The sequence below is a fragment of the Acanthaster planci genome, linkage group LG01 (assembly GCF_054643075.1).
Source record: "Acanthaster planci isolate LZ-2023a linkage group LG01, COTS_SCS, whole genome shotgun sequence".
NCBI lineage: Eukaryota > Metazoa > Echinodermata > Asteroidea > Valvatida > Acanthasteridae > Acanthaster > Acanthaster planci.
In genome coordinates, this window is record NC_141777.1 from 28,332,366 (window position 1) to 28,353,925 (window position 21,560).

General features: G+C 43.2%; 1 protein-coding gene across 2 annotated transcripts; it reads left to right on the plus strand.

Annotated features, from left to right (window-relative positions):
- The first annotated feature begins 281 nt into the window (after positions 1-281).
- LOC147800642 (monocarboxylate transporter 2-like) lies at positions 282-13,078 on the plus strand. 2 transcript variants are annotated; one of them, XM_087145595.1, is made up of 4 exons: positions 282-669; positions 10,224-10,367; positions 10,480-11,325; positions 11,980-13,078. In XM_087145595.1, exons 1-4 carry the CDS (start codon positions 465-467, stop codon positions 12,096-12,098), a joined length of 1,314 nt encoding a protein of 437 aa, XP_087001721.1. In that variant the 5' UTR covers positions 282-464; the 3' UTR covers positions 12,099-13,078. The 2 variants fall into 2 exon arrangements, with proteins under 2 accessions (XP_087001721.1, XP_087001710.1); XM_087145584.1 differs by having other exon boundaries at positions 10,480-13,078.
- Positions 13,079-21,560: the final 8,482 nt, after the last annotated feature.

A 21,560-nucleotide genomic window follows, 5' to 3' on the forward strand; every position in this document is an offset into this window, starting at 1 on the left:
AAATAGGGCCCTTGTCTCTTCCAAACCCCATATGCAGCAAGGTATGAGACGGAGAGACCCCCCTGCTTTGTGTTGGTCATTGTCTCGCTGGAATCTGGGGAATTCCTTTCAGACATCTTGGGAGGATGTGTTAAGTAACAATAGTCTGGAATGTGTATAGGGATTGGACATGGTGGGGGGAGGTACCCCTTGGTCTCATTTCTTGCTGGGTATACCAAACCCCAAACAGGCTAACAAACGGCCCTAGGCCGAACGAGGTTACTCTTATTCGCTTTCTTTATGTATCGGGCGATAACCGTGACGCGGTGCACTTAGTTGTATGCATGCAGCAGCTCTCAACAAAGGGTGACCGCTTAATCTTTCCTGGCCATCACCGACGGCTGACAACGGGTGCCCTGAGTAAGACTTATATGTACTTGTATGTGCATACGCCGGGAGCAGTTTAGTTACAATTTTGGCCAATAATGATGCGCACCGGCAGAACTCGGGTTTGTGGTTCTTACCAGAACTGGTGTGCAGTTCTTTGCCTTTTCATGAGCTTCTTGTTTTGGATCGGGATGCTCAAAGGTCTGGGAGTGATGTTACCAACACTACAGGAACAATTCACAGCCCAGACTTGGCTGATCGGATGGATAATATCTGTCATCAATGGCATGATCTATGTATCAGGTAATATGCTCAATTGGAACCTTGGCTTTATACCTTTACCTTGTTAACTGATTTGAAAATCATTTTTCCCTATGGCAGATCAAGGAGCCAACGGGGGTCATGCCCTCCCCCCGGCAGATTTTTCTTTGAAATAATAAGAAAAGCGAATATTGGGGGTCTGTTTTATTTCTTTTCGTTCCTAATGCGTGTAAAAGGCCAAAATGTACCCCCACCCCTCAAAGTACCATACAATTTACACTACAAAATACTCTATTTTTGCCCCACCCCTGTTCTGGATGCCTTTCTGTTTCCCCGTCCATACTGTCGTTTTTTTATTGAATTTGTTAGGAAATGGTTTTTGTTATACCCCTTCTTGAAGTATTGGTATGATATTACTGACCCGCTTGTCCGGCTAAGATGCAGGCAGTAATGAGGCATTTTTAGAATGTTTTCTATTATTCGTCTGACTCGGCGGCGACCATCATTGAACACTTTGAAGTGCCAGAGTTGCAACTCCTTCTGTGCACTTTTTCTGTGATCTTAGCGAGGTATAGCCTAATAAGCGTGGCCAGTAACATCCTATAGCCTTCTTGTAGTTTTTGCTTGCAATTAAACACAAATTATTGCTGTGACCAGGAAGTAGAGAGAGAAAAATCCCTGATATTAGACCTACTTTTGCCATCGTAAATACACTTTTTAAATGTTGATATGCTGTCCATTACCCATGCAAAGCTTGTAGTTTTCTTCTCCTCCCTCGCTGCACTCTAGCTATGGACATACCAGGCATGCAATTGGCCAGATACTACAGCCCGGGCAGTGCAAACTCCTGTGTCCTTTCTCTATGAGCAAACACAACATCACCCATCCACTGGAATGCATCATTCGAGGATACAGATAGTCCTATTACAAAAACTGATACAATAAAAATTTTATGATTATATCTAACTGCCTAACTTGAAATAAACACATCAGCCATATTTCTACGACTATTTCTAGAAATATAGGTATTGAGTCAACGTTTACATAGATTCTTTTATTGACCTTGTACAATGCCTAGATATCACCTTGCATGACATATGGTATTTTTGCACGGGGAAACACTGCGAGACATCGAATCCTCAAATTACAGGAAAAAATTGTGCTTAATATTAACAATGCTAACTTTCAGGACTCCAACGATTATCTCTTTTATAACTGTACTATTTTTAAACATTACTAACGTTAATCACATTACCCAAAACTAACTTGCTCACAGCTCGCAAAATCTGAAGAAACACCAACTATTTTACAGGGCAACGTCATGAATTTCATCGATCCTATGCACGGACTAAAATCTCTAACACTATTGTGAAACGTGAGGGGGCTAAGCTGTGGAGCTCAATGATAATTTGTTGAAATAAATATAACCAGCCCCTCCACCTTTACACCTCCAAAAGCCTATAAGCCTATAAAAAATAAATTATGGAATAACTATTTAGCTGACAAGTAAGTTCTTTCACCGGTTAACAGCCGTACAGGTTACCGGATACATATCATTTTATACACGTACATGTACTTTACCTTTTCTAATTAATTTGTAATAGGTTTACCAATGGTTTGAATATTTGTCACTACGAGTGTACTCTGAACATCTAATCGACAAGCTATGTTTCTTGTGGGTCTTCCTTCTACAGCTGCATGTATATTATCTTTGTATCTCTTCACATTAAATGCAAAGTAAAGTGGAGTAAAGCAAAGTAAAATAAAGGGGACTGATGAAGGCCACCTCCATATAAACGCACTGTAAAACTCAAAGGGAAACATACTTTTACAACTTCCTGACCATCAGAACTCTTATGGGGCCACTCTCCACAGGCTGGCCAGCTACCTTATGCCTGCCTTGCAGCAATAGATGTTGGCCATTCAACCTGTTTCTATTAACTATCACAATTCCAGATTTAAATCACATATAGAGCACAATTTAAGCATCAAGATTTAGAGCACACGGGATTGATCTCCATATCTCCACAATGATTTGTATAATTGATTTACACTCGTAATAACGAGTTGTTACTTGCATATTTATGTTTCCTAGGTTTTTAATAATAATGAAAACCCCCTTGTGTCAGGTATCCAGTCCCTTAAACAATGGAACATGTATTTTCTTTTCATTGTTTGATAGACTTCAACATCCTTTGATACACCGACTGTTTCAGTTGAACTGCTTGCCCAGCGAGAGGGCACACCCCACTTTCTTCCAGTCATGTGAGGTTGCACTTGATGCCACACTCGCATGACAAATTCCACCGCGAAAAGTAGTTTTCAGGGTTCCTAACCAGGAAATTTTCTATACAGCAGGGGATCAGCGGCAATCGGTCGACACACTATACGAAAAGGGAAGGATAATCACCAGAACGGTTCAAGGTGTTGATAGGGAAGGCGTACAAATATCCAATGCACCCAGATTAGCCAGCATGTCCAGATCGTCCAGTAATTCTTCTCCGTGCCCATGTCGCACTGAATTCACACTGAATTCATGAAATAAATACGCTCAGGCACATCCACTATTTCCGAAATAAAAGGCAAAGAGCTATGGGTTGTAGCTCTATGATCGGATGGAGTCTACATCGGTAATTATCGTACCGTGACAACAGGACAAACAGGCTTTGATTTTTACACAGACTGTTTGTTTTTTTACCCAGACTCATCTACTGGTTGTCATTGTCACTCGATTGAAAATCTAGATATATGTATTTGGTAACCAAATTTGAATTACTGCAACTTCATCAAAAGCCCGAAAATCTTTCACGTCATAGGCAATACTGGAACCATTTCATTTTTTTTACAGATGACCCCAATTAATTGGCCCTAAATGAAATTCAAGATATACAAATATGGGGGAAGAGAAAATATGATACATTACTAAATTAACTAAGAAAATTTAACAAGAAGATAAAAAAAACAGATAACTTGAAAATAAATATAGCCAGCACAAAAAAATATCTCCTTGAAGATAATGGTGCACGATTATTTGCTGCCATCTCTATATAAAGGCTGCCCAACAATGCTCTCTGGTATACAAGTCCAGACATAGATGGCTGCTGGTAGACAGGAACGGTGGCAATGCTGAAGGCTCCATTTGTAAGTTAGGAGCTTTTGCTACTAAGCAGCTTGACAACATGTTGACCATAATTGGAACTGGCTATCGGCTGACGAGCCCCATCCTGGTAACCGTGCGACAGTGGTATAGAGACTGCAAAGGTAGAGCTGGCTCGGTGATTTAATAGGTTAGCGCAGGTGTCAAGTGAGCGCAGTGAGCTGTTACTTGAAAAGCACCGTGCAAGTGGATCATATACCATTCTGCTCCTTGTGTGTGCCTTGCACACCTTCTGCCTGCCTGCCGGACCCAAGCATGAAGCTATTCTCCTGAGCATGCCAACACTCTTTCCAGCTCTTGCTGCCACATTTGACACATGAGCAGCAAAGGAGAAGCTGTGAGTGAAAGTCACACATAGCTGTGATGAATAACCTTGCATGAGAATTCGCATATTTTTTTTGTAATGGCGTTATTGTAGTTTAGTATATAGCAACGTGGTTTATGTTTTTACATAAGACCAAGACCAAGAGTGACAAACCATAGACCTGTGCGTGTCCAACTTGACCCAATTCCTGCCTGCACATCCCACTGAGAACTTACAGTCAACACTTCCTCCAGTGCAGCATGGCATGCTGTTGCAGAGCGGTATGAAGTTGGAAAAGGCCATATTCAAGCTTCGGTCCCTCAGCAAGATGTCGGGTAAGAACGTCAGTGGAGCTGCTACAGTTTTACCGGATCAATCATCATCCGGTAAGTCCACCAAAGTTTCCAATGTTATGGCAGAGTCATCACAAATAAAGAGTGCTACCGGTAACCGTTCAGTAAAGACAAGGTCTTCAGGCAAGAAAGGCGGCACATTTTCTCAGTCCTCAAGCAAATCTTCAAGGTCAACTGCACTCAGAAGAGAGCTTGAAATTGAGCGCACTCGTATGGAGGCAGACATGGCGAAACACCGAGCTGAGCTGGAGGCAGCACAAAGGAGGGCTAAATTAGAAGCAGCTTTGAGGATGGATGAAATTGAAGAAGCACAGCCAGGCCAAAATCTCCAATCGTTGAAGAGCTACTAAACGACTACCCAGAGTTCAGAAAGGAAGCATCAGTATGCATCTCCAACTGCGGAAGATGAAAGTCTGATGAAGCTGGTGAAGAGGTATTCATCGTGGACAAATTTGAAGATTGCAGTGGCGTGGCTGGTGAGGTTTGTGAATTGGCGGACAGCAAACAAAGGGATGTGTGGCGGAGAGAAGTCAGCCGTTGCCGATCGTATTTCTGTAGCAGAGATGAGGAACAGCGAAGAGTTAATCCTCAAATACATCCAGAACCGATGCTTTGCTGATGTCATCAGTAAGCTTGGTAAGGGCAGGCCTATGATGAAGCATAAAGAGATAAACAACCTCCGGCCTTTCATTGATGGAGTGGGGCTGTTACGAGTCGGTGGGCGTCTGGACAAGGCAAATATCAGCTATAGAAGGAAGCACCAGATCATCCTTCCCAAGAGCCATCACGTGACCACCATCATTAGCCGAGAGTATCATGTCACCTATAGCCATGCTCCTCTAAGTACGATGTTGTGTCTGCTGCGTGAGAAGTTCCGGCCATTGGTTGACCCAAGTTGGCGTATGGAGTGGAGAAACGATGCATTGAGTGTCAACGAGTAATCGCACAGCCCAAGGAACAGCTCCAGGGAAGCCTACCTGAAAGTCGTATGGAGTCCAACTCACTCTGGGGTGTTGTCGGAGCAGATGTCATGGGCCCTGTTATGATCCGTATTGGCCGACCAAATGTCAAGCGTTGGATATTGGGCATTGTATCATTTTCAGTCAAAGCAGTGCACTTCGAGCTCCTCCCATCACTGGATACTGCCAGTTTTCTGAATGCATTTCGTCGCTTCATTTCAAGAAGATCCCGACCTACCGAGATGGTCACTGACAACGCTGGCAACTTTGCCGCGGGCATTGTGGAGATGAAAGCCTTGGTGAGGATGTGGAACAGCAGCAAGGTTGCAGACTTCCTGTGGAAACGAGAGATTGTGTGGCAACCAAATGTGCTGAAGGCTTCTGCAAGAAATGGCCTTTTCGAACGACCGTTCCGGGCGCTGCGACGTGCCCTTCTGACTGTATTGAAGGGACAGACACTGTACCTGCTGAGGATCAGCTGGCTACAGTAGTCGCAGAGTGTGAGCTTATGTACAACAGTCGTCCATTGTGTGCCCTCAGTCCGAGCGCTGATGACCTACTTCCGTTGAGGCCTAATGATGTTGTCAACCCGGAGCCAGCGAGTGCCTGCCCTCCAGGTCTGTTTGAGAAGCGGGATGCTCTGGTGCGGAATCGTTTTTAGGCAGACTCAGTACATCGTGCAACAGTTCCGGGGCAGATTCCTGAGAGAGTACCTACCTACACTTCAGGAACGACAAAGGTCCATCACCCAGTCGCGGAACTTCGAGGTTGGAGACTTGTGCCTCCTTAAAGATGAGCTTGCCCTTGGTCATCGTGGATATTGGCCACTTTGTCGTGTAACAGACGTGCATCGCAGTGAAGACGGCTGTGTTCGAGTGGTTCGCGTGAAGACTGCCAAGGGACAGTATGGGAGGCCAGTGAACAAAATCTGCCTACTGGAAGCAGCGTGTGGACTTGGTTAACTTACTATTAAACCAGTGTAACCCTTAGGGAGGATGTTATATTTTACTGTCTCGTTCAGTTTAAGTGTGAAATTTAAAGGTTTAAATTCAAGATGGAGTGTAGGTTTCGGCAGTATCAATCCGACTGTTGGCGCCCTTGCGCGGGCCAGGTAGCGGAGTAGATACAACTTTCACTTTGATCGAAATTTCTAGACCACGTACCGTTCAGATTCATAACAATCCCTTGCCCTAAAGAGAGGATGTAGTCATCTCACCGATGTAATCGTAGCCTCAATGGGGAAGGGGAAAAGTGGCAAGAATTTGGCTTTATATTTCGGAGTCATTCAAGGCGATTATTGGGATTAAAGTTAGTGAATTTCTGCAGCAATTTGCACGTGTTATGCACAGGTTACGTTGTAATGCCGTGTGAATTTACTTGTGCATGTGCATGGGTTCTTGCTATATACGTGTAAAGAACATTGCTTTTCGGGATTTCTCGTGGATTGGACTGCAGTCTGAGAGTCCTGCTTCTTTTCCACACATTCTTATTTAGTTCTGTAGCCCTTTAGGCTGACTCTGATTATTATTTAGATAGCTGTGATAAATAACCTTGCATGAGAATTCGCATGTTTTTTTGTAATGGCGTTATTGTAGTTTAGTATACAGCAACGTGGTTTGTGTTTTTACTGCTCTAGTTGACCGCGTGCATGTTCGTGGATGGGAGTCACAAGGAATAAAGACCAAGAGTGACAAACCATATACCTGTGCGTGTCCAACTTGACCCAATTCCTGCCTGCAAATCCCACTGAGAACTTACAGACATGACCAGGTCTAAACCCAACTGACTTATCTTCATCAAGTTATGTTCGAATAGATGTGTTTGCAACTCGCTGTGAATGACTGATTCGAACACTTTGCTTAGAATAGAAAGCAGGCTGATGGGTCTATAGTTAGTAGCTGTTGAACATGATCCCCGTTTGAGTGCAAGAGCAACATTAGCATCCTTCCACGGTCTGGGGAGACTTCCTGAAAAACTTAGAAAGGGGAACAGCCTGACACTCAATGCATTCTTTCAGCATTCGGTTGCGGATACAGGTCTCACCAATAGTTTCGTTCGGTTTCTTACTGTCAATGGGTTTCAGGATGCTTCTGTTGTCTTTTGATCTTACTTGAACAGTATATAGCTTGATTTGGCAATGTACTTACAGAAGACTTCCGACATTTCTTCAACAATAGTGAAAGTCAACCTTTGTGCGTCACTGTAGGAATTGTTTTGGGAGGAAGGCGATTCACTGCCCACCGCTAGTCCTTTTGGCTTGTTTCTTTGTTGGCGAAATGTTTACCAGTCCTAATGAATTACTTCCAGCGAGTTCTTTTTTCCAAGTCGTGCAGTATAAGGTCTTGTCTAGACGCTCGTAGACTCTCAATTTGTTGAAAAGGATCTCTAACTGCATTTCCATAGCATTTTGTACTTCTTTCCCGGCCATTCTGCAGGCTTCAGCGTACTACATGTAGTTGCTTTAGTTCACTGGATCGAATGAGTTTGTTCCTGCACGGTAGGAACCTCTCCATAGTGTGAGAGATATAGTTTCGATGTTCACAGCCGCAAATTTGGTGTCAGTCTGAGAACTGGGAAAATTTCCTAGGTGTTGTGCCTCATTCCAGACCAGTTAGCTTTGACAGAACTCCATAGAGCTTATCGTGTGAAGAGGTCTCTTGATTTTGATATCACCTTATTTAACAGCGATATGATTCGCCTGTGTTTGGTTTTAACGGACACATGCGTATGATGAAAATCTACACCAGTCAACACCAAGTCCAGAATATTGCCACCACGTGTGGGTTCGTGTACAAGTTGTTAAAACAAACCCATTAACAATACTGAAGTTGTGACGAGCAGTGCCAGCAGGATCAGTAGGCGAACTACAGTTAAGCCGAGTACGGTGTGTCTTGCTTGAGTGCCCAGAAGGACTCTACATCAAGGTAAGAGTTGACATAGTTTGTTAAACGAGTGTCGGATCCCGAGGTTGAGCCACGTCTATAACATACTTCCAGTCATTACAGGATCGATCCCAGGGGAGGTGTGTACATTGTGTTGTGATCTACATGAAGTCAAGGTTGAATGGTTTGAGATCCTCATTGCGCTGTACCCGATGAAGGTCACATTTCACCTAAGCCGCCGTACCTCCCCAGCTGTCTGTACGATCTCTCTGGCATCACAAGCTGCTAGTAACCACCTCATGATACCTCTACATCCGGCACGTGCTATCCAAACCGTTGTGTCAGCAGAGTAAGTTGACATCCTCTGCTTTGTCTACAAACAGGCTTGACATACTGGGGTGACGTCCTCAGTCAGCAACACCAGCATGACACCAAGTTCCCTTCACAGCACCAGAAAACAAGGATCAATCATTTGAATCAATTTAATGAATTTATAACTTCGCAACAGAATAAAAACAACAAATTCATACGTTCACCAATTTTGACTTCAGCTAACTTATAAAATTCAAATCGTTCGTCATCCACTCTACGTGGATGGAATGTTAATAATAGAAACAAAGGAACCTAGACAGATTTAAAAAAAAAACAAGCGAAATCAGTTTTATGGCAAAGACAGGAGAGACTGCAGATCGAAACTAGGTCTGACCTATTTTGCCAAATAAGTGATCAGGTACACGTACACTCTGTGATGTCTTTGGCCTAATTTTTATGGGTGGGCTACATTCTGAGAAACATTATTCTGGGGGGCCAATACAACAAACGGGCGCTACACCTATTTGGGATAATCCGGCCTTGCACCTTGTTCAGCATGCCATCTATTTTGCTCAAATCACGCAAGAAGCTGGAGGGCCGATACAACAAACGGGCGCTACACCTAATCGGGATAATCCGGCCCTGCACCTTGTTCAGCATGCCATCTATTTTGCTCAAATCACGCAAGAAGCTGGAGGGCCGATACAACAAACGGACGCTACACCTATTGGGGATAATACGGCCCTGCACCTTGTTCAGTATGCCATCTATTTTGCTCAAATCGCGCAAGAAGCTGGAGGGCCGATACAACAAACGGACGCTACACCTATTTGGGATAATCCGGCCATGCACCTTGTTCAGCATGCCGTCTATTTTGCTCAAATCACGCAAGAAGCTGGAGAGCCGATACAACAAACGGGCGCTACACCTATTCGGGAATTCCGGCCCTGCACCTTGTTCAGCATGCCATCTATTTTGCTCAAATCACGCAAACTTCTTGCACTCGGCCAAGGCCCCATCTTGTTTGAAGCTGAAAAATAAATGTATGGACACAGGATCGGATTTTGATCTGATGAAAATACACTGAACAGACTGCAGCTCTAGATGGGGAACTTGCACATCCAAAAGCAAAGCAGTCGGTATTCTCTCGTTTGTTGTCTTGACTTCGATCCGTACAATTTTCTTGTTGTAATGACACAGTATATTAAATTGGGAAGGGTCGATAATATATGACTTTTAATTAACCCCAATCACCCAGGGTATATGACGAAATAAAACCTTTCAAAATTCACCTTCACTTCCAGCCATCGTATTATTCAAGTTATGGACGGCATCTGCATTCACTGGTAATGTCATCTTATAGCTCATCAACAAGGTCCATGGTTACAACTTCTTTAGTATGACATTTGCAAGAAATAGTGATGAGTTTTCGCCATAGCCTGTTTTATTCCTTTGTTTTGTCTCTGATGAGTCAGCATAAGTCATAAAATAAATTATGACAATTGTTTTGGTTTGCGTTCAGTTGAATAACATCTGAGTGCTCTTCATCTGCTTCAATATAAGCTTTGTGTCAACACCAGAAGCCTATGAAATTTTTAAATCCCATGCATCGTACTTTCTCCCCTATAGGTCCACTAGCCAGGCCTGTGGAGGTCATGTTTGGTACCCGCACTGTGGTCACAGCCAGCGGCTTCTTGGTTGGAATGTCTATGATCGTCGCGTCCTTTACCACCAAACCTGTGGTGTTCACTTTGACACTGTCACTTGTAGCTGGTAAGGACGTTATATCAGTAATATAAATTTACTTCTTGGGATAAAAATCTTTAAATGATTGTTGTTCAGATTTCCCATTCACACGCATATTTTTACACTGTCTTTTCTGCAGGACCAACTATCATTTTTGTCAATATACTGACAAGAGCTCTGATTGGACGCTGTTTTCCAACAAACTATGGCACTGCAAATGCAATTGGAACATCGGGGGCCTCTGTAGGATTGATCACCGCAGGACCATTTGTCCAATTGTTGCTGAACACGTACGGTTGGAGAGGTACCTTGCTTCTTATGGGTGGCTTAAGCCTGCATCTTGGCGTGTGTGGTGCCACATTGCGATCACCTTCGACCGAAACTCAAACGAAGGGAAACTACCAGCTACTTCGCGCCGACACTAATGAAGAGATACGAGCTAGTGCCAAGAATACCGACAACTCGATACAGTCACAATTTGGCGCCTTTAAAGATGCCATCGGTGCTCAACTGAAGCATTTTGGATTCTCCGTTTGTGGTCGGGTTTCATTTTGGATCACAGGAGTCGTATTCACATGTAGCCACTTCGCAGCTGATCTTTGGTATATCTATTACGTTTCCCTAGCGGAGGTCAAGGGCTTCTCTCCGGATGATGCTGTGACATTCACTGCAGCTGCGGGGTTCGGTAGCTTAGTTTGCAGGATCACATGTGGTCTTATCGTGGACCGAGGTTGGTTGAAACTGCGATGTGCAATGGTGCTGACGATCATAACGAGTTCCATAACTCTCTTGGTAACTCCCTGGATTAACACGTATTGGCCAATGATGGTCAATGCTTTTCTCTTTTTTGGCTCGTCTGGGACACTTTTCACACTCAACGATCTCTATACAAGGGAGCTGCTTGGAGTTGATCTCCTGGCTAGCGCTTTCAGCTGGATGGAATTATTGGCAGCTGTTTTCAGTTTTAGTCTTGGATTCGTTCCAGGTATGGATAACCATTGGTTTCATACAAAACTAATGGCTGAGTTAATGTTAACGGGGGGTTCAGTAGCTTTCATTCAAGTCGGACATACGTGTATTTTACTTTTTTATCAAACATTTGCAACTTACGCAAAGCCACCAGCAGCGTTCGCTCTCATTGAGAAGTCTACAGTGGCTCATTTTGATGGCTTCATTGACAGTTGTGATGTACAGGGCCTGATTATCCCACAGGAACTGTACAGCTAGCATGAGGCTTATGAAAAATTTGAGAGCCTATACAAAACGTGTGTCACAAACAAAACAAGCATTTCACGCATGTACACACACAGAAGAGAGATACTTTATGAGAAGTGCAAATGCAAAGATTCTCACCCTGTGTAGTTCGTGTCGCGGATCGCGGAATGAACTATAGAAGGTCTTTGAATAAAGACTAATACAAAGCTGGAACCGAAGCCTACCATCACTTTATGAAATCTGGGCATGTAGTTGCAAGGTGAGGTGGGGTAAGGCTTTGGGCCAACAGAACAGTGGTCCTGGAGTCAACCGAGCACTTAATGCAGACCTCTACATGTATACACTTCTACAAACTGGGTAATGAGCCAGGGACGATCGTAATTGGAGACTTGCAATCATTTTGTTGTTGATTTTGTTGTATTAGGTTGGATGTACGACCAGACTGGCAGTTATGACTGGGCCTTTTTTATCTTGGGATGCATATCAACTCTACCGTTGGTGGCGCTAATGTTGGAATGGTTTCTAGAGAAACTGAAATCATAGTGGCAGTTACTTGCATTGGTAAGTTCGATCAGCGACAAATAGTCAACCAGTTGTCGATTTAGACTGGTAACGTATGCATCAAATATATATCGGTCATCAGGGAAAATTGGATAGTGGTTAACAAACTGCCGCTGATCGAACTTGCTCAATTAGGTACAATAGTGCCTGAGCTAAAAACCAACAATGGTCAGAAAGGGGGCATCAGAAAGGATTATGCCCCTTGTACACATGTACATGTATACAGTGTTTCATTTTATTGTCCACACTAAAAAGTAGAAAAATTCAATTTCCACTGGCAATTCTAAAAAGGGCTACATATAAACTATTAACATGCAACATGCATATCACTAACCAATTAATGATACAGTACAATTAAAGGACCAAAGTACGGGAACATTGCACAGTAAATAACTTCACAGTAAAGAATCAACGTCTAGCAGCATGGATAATTAATTACCTATTCACAAACCTATTAAACAAGTGGATTGCATTTGAGACAAAAGAATTTTTGCACGACAACGTGTAGCAGATGGAACACAGAGATGTATACTGGATCTGTTGAATTTAAACAAGTCATTGAGTGGATGTGAAAGATCGAGTATTATCTTATGAACTTTCAGCAAGACACACTGTTCATACAGAGAAGTAATGGATGGTAAGTTAGAGTGGATAATGCGCTGAGCAGTCCTCCTTGGCCTTTCTAATATTTATATTTTCCTTTGTATATTGCCGTTTCAGTAATGAGGGACAAATTTTGATTTTCTAAATACTAAATTGCCAATAAATTTATAGCTGTAGCTAAAATGGAAAGTAGTGATGTAGATGTACGCCAATAAATCAGTGTCGCCCCATCACAAAGTAGCACTGGATCTCTTTAAAGAGACAGTAAGTAAAATTTGGACGAATTGTAGGCGTCGGTTGAGTTTGTTATGTTGGACTCATGCTGTGAACGAATATCAAGGAGCTATTAAACACAAGGAGTCAGCAAGTAGAGATCAAAAGGGTCAATGGTGGCCACTGCCAGTACTGCGCGTGCTGCAAGGACAAAACAAACTCCGCGCTGCTTGCGAGCTACAAGGAATGCTCGGAGTTGCATTTGCAGAGGATCGTGGGTACTGCGCATGCGTGTCCGTAACACTTCCGCATGTTCAACATGGCCGCCTTAAGACGGAAATCATCGTCGTCGGAGACTTAAATTTCGATAATTTTAGTGATTATTCTGATATTCCAATGACAATGAAAGTCTGGTTACGTCTTTACATCCTCAAAACGCCTCTCTTATCAATAAACAGAATTACTAACTAATACGAATTCTCCCAAAAATACGCACAAGAAAACTGAAAGAATGTAGCTGGTCCAGAGGAAAGTACAAAACACAAAAAACATGGGAAGATTCGTTGTCCTTTCTGTCATTGTCCACAATTGTCTCGACATGAAACCTCACCACGTTGTCAAATGCATTCCTGCGGCATGTTCCCACCTTCTTTAACCGTAGGCATCACTAGGATTGCGACTTATGATATAAATACTGCAGTTCATAATTTGGGTATTTGTTCCCTACCGCCGGAAACTCATCTGTGGAGATCACTCGCTGACTCCTGAGGAGTAATGAAGAGAACTGCGCAACTTCTTCGTGCATCTTTTCCACCATTTATTCACCCCAGTATGCCGCAGCGAAACACGGCGAGTCTGTGGGTTACCAGCTCGCTGGCGGTGGCGATCACTGTGTACAAAGAATGTCTAGGGTCTTCAACACTGGGGCTGGTAACCGCACTTTGTCTATGGAGCCGACCGGAGCAGTTAATCGCGGATTACGGTCTGTAATAGCCTTTCGTCGAGGCCTTCGTGGCTGTGTGTGTGTGTGTATAACTGCAAAGCGACTGGACAGGAGACCAGGCGAGTGGCGCAGCCACAAGGGCTTTTCCAACTAGATTTTGAGGTTTTTGCGGTGAATTATTCATAGTCTTTCTGATAGGCCTATGCATTACTCATAAATTTCATGTAAATAGTTACAGCAGATAAGTCTTCGAAATAAACGGCATCAACTCCGAAGCTTACGCAGTGTTTCCATCTGGGTTTTCATAAGGGCAATAAGCGGTGAGATGACAACTATGATGCTTGTTGATAGGGCTGGTGCTGACGTTGAAGTAACACTAGCAAGTAGCAGTTCATCAAGGCCGAATGGTCAAAGCAAAACGGCAGTGCTTGAAATATGGAGCTCTTAGTCTCACCAATATCCCGTGGGCAGAAACGAAAACGTCACGCTCGCGTACAGATGCTTCAATAGTGCAACGGTTTAAACTCGGCAAGGTGAAGTTTTCCAGCAGCATATTCTAAAGAACTGTCCAAATACTGCTCAGACAACTGACCTGCACTTACAGCCGCCGACACACTTGACACGCTCGCCATCTTTCGTATATTTTCAATATGCATAATAGGTTAATGTATACTGACCCCCTCGCTTATGATTGGTTGGGATGTTTGCTACCCCAACGGGATAGAAAAAAATCCACTTGGAGCAAGATATGGGACCGATACTTCTACGGGGATATGTTAGGTAACAATAGTCTAGAGTGTGTATAGGAATTGGACAGGTAAGGGGGGTACCCCTCCGCCCCATATCTTGCCTGGTATAAAAAAAAAGGAAACATAAAGAAAAACATACGAAATTCCTGACAAGTTGGAAAAGGCCTTGCAGCTGCGTCACACGTGCATGTGGTCTCCGGTCCAGCCGCTTTGCAGTTACACATAAACACAGCCGCGAAGGCCTAGCTTGGATAGGTCTGTAGGGACTTCGTTCTAACTGCTTGTGTTTGATAGCTCCATGACGAATATCAACTCTGTGAAGTACTTCTTTCGACATGCTATAAACAATTTGTGAGTTTGTAAGAGAATGGAGGGGCCACGGGACAAGGGGCTAGGTCGACGTTTGGTGATGATGGCGGTCGTGTATGATCCTGTGATGTGACTGAAGTGGGGAAGCTGGTGTCACCAGTCAGGTCACCAGGGAAGGGGGAGAAGCTTGACATGTCGGGAGCCAGATTGGGGGCGAAAGATGGGGGATTCCAGGCACACATGTTCAGGCCCGTAGGCTGGCTTCTTAGTTCCGCTTGTTGGTGGTCTTTTTTGTGTGTGTGTACTGAATATTTTAAATATACCGTAGTATGCGGCATACAAGCCGCTGCTTACACGTTGATTCTCAAGCTGAAAATGTCCTGGCGATTTATACTCCGGGCGGCTTATACGCCAACATTTGAGGAATGAAATCAGTCACGAAAAAGCCCTTGGCAACCGCCGCGGACTCACGGGTGCAGTGCACTGCGCGCGGTGCAGCGTTCCAGGCGCGGGGACATACGGCAGTCATGTTTTCGTTGGTTGCCGTTTTTTTTTTTATCAATTGGTTCTGCACACGTGTTGGAAATGAAGGACACCAGTCCAGAGAGAACGAATATACTTAAATATGTACCGTAAATACATAAATACATGTACCATTCACACCTCACTCACAAGTCACGTGGCGCGTCTGTTCGTTTCTGTATTTTACAGGACTTAGAAAGGACTTGAGAAAATGTCGGTTTAATTACAATTCTCGTTCGTGCAATGCCTCTACTTACAATAAGCTTCCGCTTCCAAAAGTGGCGCGGACCCTAACATTGGGCACTTCGAATTTTTGAATGCAGCAAAATTTTACCTCTAATCTCACAAAGGGTGAAATTTAATTACACTCCGAATATCCTGATTCATTAATGTCGATATACATCCGCTACAAAGTTCCGATGAAAGTTTACTTTGGTCCGATTTTCCGGTAAAGCTTCTAAAAGTATTTGTGGGATACTTTGAGAATTTTTAATAATAGTGTAGCGGTCTGACCCGGCCCCAGCCGATTGCTCGGGGGGTGGCGGTCCGTCCGCCACTAAAGGGGGAAATGGAGGCCAGGCAAAACAGAAAGCTCAGCAGGCAAAAGACTTGGGTACTTCAAATGGGCTTGAGTCATTTTATTTCGCCGTCACTGAATAATGAAAACTGCTTGGAAAATTATATGTGTAAGATGCTACAATCTATTCGCAGTGGAGCCATCGCCACGTCCATCCACTCAGTTGTCTAGCACAGCACAGCACGCCCGAAATAACCTCGGAAGCTCGAAGCCCACCAACCTTCTTCAGTCCCGCCAAAATCATAATATTGTAAGCCACTTCCGGTCGACAGGCGTGACTTCTATAGGGTGCACCACTACAAATAAATTCCCATAGACAGCAGTGATAAATGCCCATACTTCACAAATATTTTAAAAATACTCACAACTCTCACAGGTGTTCAGGCTACACAGAAAAATGATGTTCCACATGTCCTCTTTCATTTTCCTTTCAATTTCGGGGGGTTGACCAATGAATTTTTGAGAAATTTTCACCAGAAGCAGACCACCCCTAAAATGCAGAAAATGTCCCTATCCAGAAAAGTAACCATTTTGAAAACCCTCCCTCGGCAAAATGGCCACTTTCAAACCCGATTGCATCCAAATTGCTCAGAATTGGACGCCCCGAGTCCGGCCCAGAGGTCCAGTCTCATATTTCTTCAATTCCTCAGTTCCATGGCTCTCAGGACCCTCTAATATAGAATATTTTGGGTGTATAACTTTTATTAATGAGCTTGGCGGACATATTTCTGGCCTAATTACGAGGGTGCACCCTAGAAAATACGTGTACATTCTAAATGTGCACACGGGCCCAATCCAAGACGTGCACAAGGTTCAAGGGTCTCACAATTCGCTGGGTTCACGCACATTAATTCATCGGCTCCCACGTGCATGTACAGTATGTGTGCACGGCGTACGTGTACCGCATGTGCGTGCATGCATGTGGCGGCCACGTTGCATCGAGACAGTGGGGTCCAGTCCACTAATTCAAGCCCCATTGAAAACAGTGTAAAATCAGCACCGTTCAGGGCCCAATAGCATGCACGCCAACATCCCTGAGATTTCTGAAACACAAATGAAATTCTTGTCTGGTCACTTATCTTTCAATTTCTTTTCAATTTTTTGTGGGTTAACCAAATACATTTTTAATTATTCCCACAAAACAAAATCACCCCCAAAAAGTGATTTTTCCGAAGTCTGATTGCAGCCATTTTTCAAGTGGCAACCCTCAACTTTCTCGGGCACTTAGGACCATTTTTCAACCGTAGTTTTCAGCCCTTCTGCCCTCATATGAAAGCTCAAAGACCCAGGGAGTTGATCCTGGCGACGATTTACACAATCTCACCATTTTGGGGGCCAAACAATCTCCTTTTTCAAAAGATACTGTGGGGGGAGGCACTTTTAATGCTAATGAGCTGGTCAGAAATTCTCACTTGAATTAGTGGTCTGCACCCAGTAGAAATTCGCGGGTGCATGGGAAAACCTGTGCCAGTAAGTCCTCTTTTTATATGATTGAAATAATTGTGTTTTTCAACCACCGTATATTCCGAAGAGTCACTACTTTTACAATGAAATTAACATAAAAGGAACATGGGTTTCCAAGTCTTGTACCCGTTGCCGCATGTAACACATTGCACAATACCGCATGGGTGTGCCCTATCTGTTAAGTGGTGTCGTCCGTTAACTTTTCTCCAACTGGCTTTCGGCCGTGCAGTTCTGTTTACACAAGCTCAAGGCTGAAGTCTCCAAGATCCAGATATGCATGTGCGCACAGCAGTTTTTGGAGAAGCGCTTTATGTATTGAAACTTGGAAGGAATTGATATGTAAGTTGAGGTCAGTGCATTTATCACAATGGGTCGTCCCGAACAAAGACAGCTGGAGAGGAAGCGTGCAGCTGCTTGTAATCAACAATTGGATAAATTCTTTGCAACTAAGAGAAAATGTGCCGGCAATGATGAGAAATCTGATCCCGCAAAAAAACAACAAAGAATGTGACGGTGTGTCAGTCCCATCGGCAAGTGAACTTTCCTCTCAGTCGTGTATTAAGCCTGTAGGATTAGGTAAGGGTGCTCTTAGAGGGGCTTCCATGATTTTTATTTCCTTGTTGGTTTTCCATTTTTAAATCCTTCGTCATCCACTCCTGTTGTAAATCGTCTTCTGTATTATTTTATTTATTATTATTCTGTGTTATTTGATTTGCGGACTTTTGTGTGATGGTGTAGATCAAATTGAAAACTGTATTTCCATCTCAAAAGAGAAATATTGGTCAGTTTGAAATTGTGACCAGCTGTTGGAACTGCTTCACATGTACTATGTGTAAATTGTATTGCCACTGAGGTCGTGAGGATGACCCAAAGAGCCAAAATTAACATGGCGATATTTATCGGGCTGCTGTGTTTCCACTTCAGCTGTTTCACTTATGGACGACCAATCCTTGAACTATCTACAGATCTTTATTCCACAAGTTGAAGTGATTCTAAGACCCAGTATACTGCTGAGTTCAACCAGTTCTGGTGGAGATAGACATCAACATGATTAAAGTCACAACTCCAAATTTGCTCTATGCAAATGGCAAAACACAGGATGACATGCTTTCTTCTCCCAATACTGGAACCCCAGATTGACATTACCATATCAATGGACATTGCGAGAAAATAGTCTCCTGTCAAAACAGCACAAACCAGTTGCAGGTAAACCTGTCACCACCGTTTCCAGTACATGTTGCAGTAAATTAAAATTTAACAGAAATCAGCCAATGGCTTTACGCTCATACTCCTACCGGTTGGAAAATTCGAAACTTAAGCAGATCAAATTAAATGGGATTCTCAAATATAGGAGTAGAAAAGGGAGCAAAGGAATGCCACGCTTCAGTACAGGTCCACAACTACAACCATTATTTGAAACTTAAGCAGGTATTACCTCATTCCCTATCCAAGTGCTTACTGGAAGGAGGGCGCAACAAAACCTGAAGCGTTACGAACGACAGGAGCGGCCACGGACTCTACGCTGTATCCCACGAGCAAATGTTACAGCTACGAACAAACCCCGGTCATTTCCCCAGCCTACGTGTTTGCCTCGTTTCATGCTGACTAATGCATGTTCTGTGTTGAACAAAATTGATGAAGTGGATGTGTTTCTTCAAGAAAATCATACTGACGTTTCTGTCATAACTGAATCTTGGATAACTCCTCACACAGTTATTGAGCAGTATGCCATTCATGGCTATAGAGGGTTCAGTAAATGTAGACAAACAAGGACCGGTGGAGGGGTCTTGGTCTATGTGAAAGAACACTTGCAAGCGAGGTGCCTTGATACTGATGTTCCACCAGACATTGAGAGATTGTGGATCTCTGTGCATCACTCCCGACTGCCAAGGAGTGTTCCCGCCATCAATTTGTTTGCTGTGTACTACCCTCATGATTGTCAGTTGGAGGATCTTCATTGTCAGCACATTATTACAACGGTGGACTCGATTTGGACAAACAAACCACATACCGGTATGGTTATCCTGGGTGATTTTAACAGAATGGATACTACATTAATTTGTAATGGTAATAACCTAAAACAGATTGTTACAACACCAACAAAACAAGAAGCCATATTAGATAAGATATTCACTAATTTTTCTGACGTTTACGAAAACCCAGATATCACTCCGCCGATTGGAAGGAGTGACCACAGTTGTGTCATGTGGATACCGAAGAAAATAAAGGCTTGTAACATAATGCAGAAAATAAGCACCCAACCAAAGAAAGATTCGTGTGTACGCTTCTTTGGATAGTGGATCCAGAAACAAACTTGGGAGGAAGTTCTTACAACTGAAAGTTGTCACGATAAGGCTGATTGTTTTTATAAGATCCTTAATCCAGCTGTTGAAGATCATTTCCCAGTTGAGGTCATCAAAAGGCATACAAGTGACGAGCCATGGCTCACTGACCATATTAAAAACTACCAGAGAAAACTGCCTTTTTCTCTGGCAACCAAACACAGTTTAGGCGCTTGAGAAATCAAGTTATTCGTGAGATTGCGTTAGCCAAACAATCTTATTATGCTGAGAGAATTCGCAAGCTCCAAAAAACTAATCCAGGCAAATGGCACAAACAGATTCGTCATCAATAATATGAGGAATCTGAGTTAACAATTGATATCCAAGGAATTTATCATTTTGATTATTAAGTCCATTGCCGAGGTTATTAAAAAAACAAGAGCCCCTCCGTGCTGATATAACATGCCAGCTTACCTGCCTACACCTTCTGCCATTCCTCTTTTGTATCCATGGGATATGTACAATGACTCACGGCAATTTGGGAATCAAAAGGGTATCTCTACAAGCCATTGCCTTGTCGACATTTATCATCATCTAGTCAAAGGTGCAAATGTAAAAAATTATGTTGGGACTCTAATTCTAACTGACTCCACTAAGGCGTTTTATACGATTAATCAGCAGATTGTCGTTAAAAATCTTCTGGATCTGAGGGTTTCCCCTGCCATTGTTCATTGGATTGTGGACTCCTTGAGGGGACGTTAACAGAGGGTCAAATCTAAATATATTTTCTCTGACTGGCAAATACTATCCGGTGGTGTACCACAGGGTACAAAATTGGGACCCGTTATTTTTATGGCTTGTATTAATAATGCAGCTGATCCAGCTTTCAGCAATTGCTGGAAATATGTTGATGACCTCATTCTTGGATAAAATCGATCATATGACAGTGAAAGTAGATTACAAACACATTTGAACTGTTTGAGTACGTGGGCTTGTAGTAATGGGTTAACATTGAATCCTGCTAAGTGTCAAGCACTACAAGTTTACTTCGGCAGGAAAAATCCACCCAATGTGAACTATACAATATCCAACTTTCAGCTGGAGTGTGTTGCTAGCATTAAGCTTTTAGGAGTTATTTTTCAATATAATTTGAAATGGCAGGCTTATGTAGATGAACTGATCTCTAAAACTAACAAGAAATTGTTTATGATTAGAAAACTAAAAAAATGTGGCCTTACGACTGAGGAACTCGTAGTGGTTTATAAAGGCTACATAAGACCAGTCTTGAAATATGCGGCCCCAGTTTGGCACTCTAGTATAACATCCCATCAAAATAACCAAATTGAGGTCGTTCAAAAGAGATTTTGCCAAATAGTTCTTGGTAACAAGTACGTTAGTTACGATCAAGCTCTAGTTTCATTAGGCCTCCAGTCGCTTTACGACAGACGGACAAGTTTGTGTGAAGAATTTGCTTTTAAGGCCTATAAGACTGGTAAATTCAGTCAGTGGTTCCCTACATCAAAACGATTGCAGGCTTTCCTCTCTTCAAATGCCATTCCTGTGGAGGCTACGATGGTACCAGTAACATGTCTTCCGACCGTGTTGGAGTTCAGGGAAGCATCCGTCGGATTGCTCCACTTGCTACATACATACACTGTAGCGGCCACAGTTGGTTATCAGTAGGCTTAGTCTTACTCACTGCCTGGGGTTCGCAACATAACTGACCGTCTTCATCACTGCTGCCGATTTCTCCTCAACAGCCCAGAGCGGAGTGGCTTGTTG

Excerpts from the sequence above, each read along its gene's own strand:
- LOC147800642 (XM_087145584.1), top strand. The coding sequence starts at position 465 with ATGATGCGCACCGGCAGAACTCGGGTTTGTGGTTCTTACCAGAACTGG. Across the intron at positions 670-10,223 it reads TGGCATGATCTATGTATCAG|GTCCACTAGCCAGGCCTGTG; the intron begins GTAATATGCTCA and ends TCTCCCCTATAG. Across the intron at positions 10,368-10,479 it reads GACACTGTCACTTGTAGCTG|GACCAACTATCATTTTTGTC; the intron begins GTAAGGACGTTA and ends TCTTTTCTGCAG.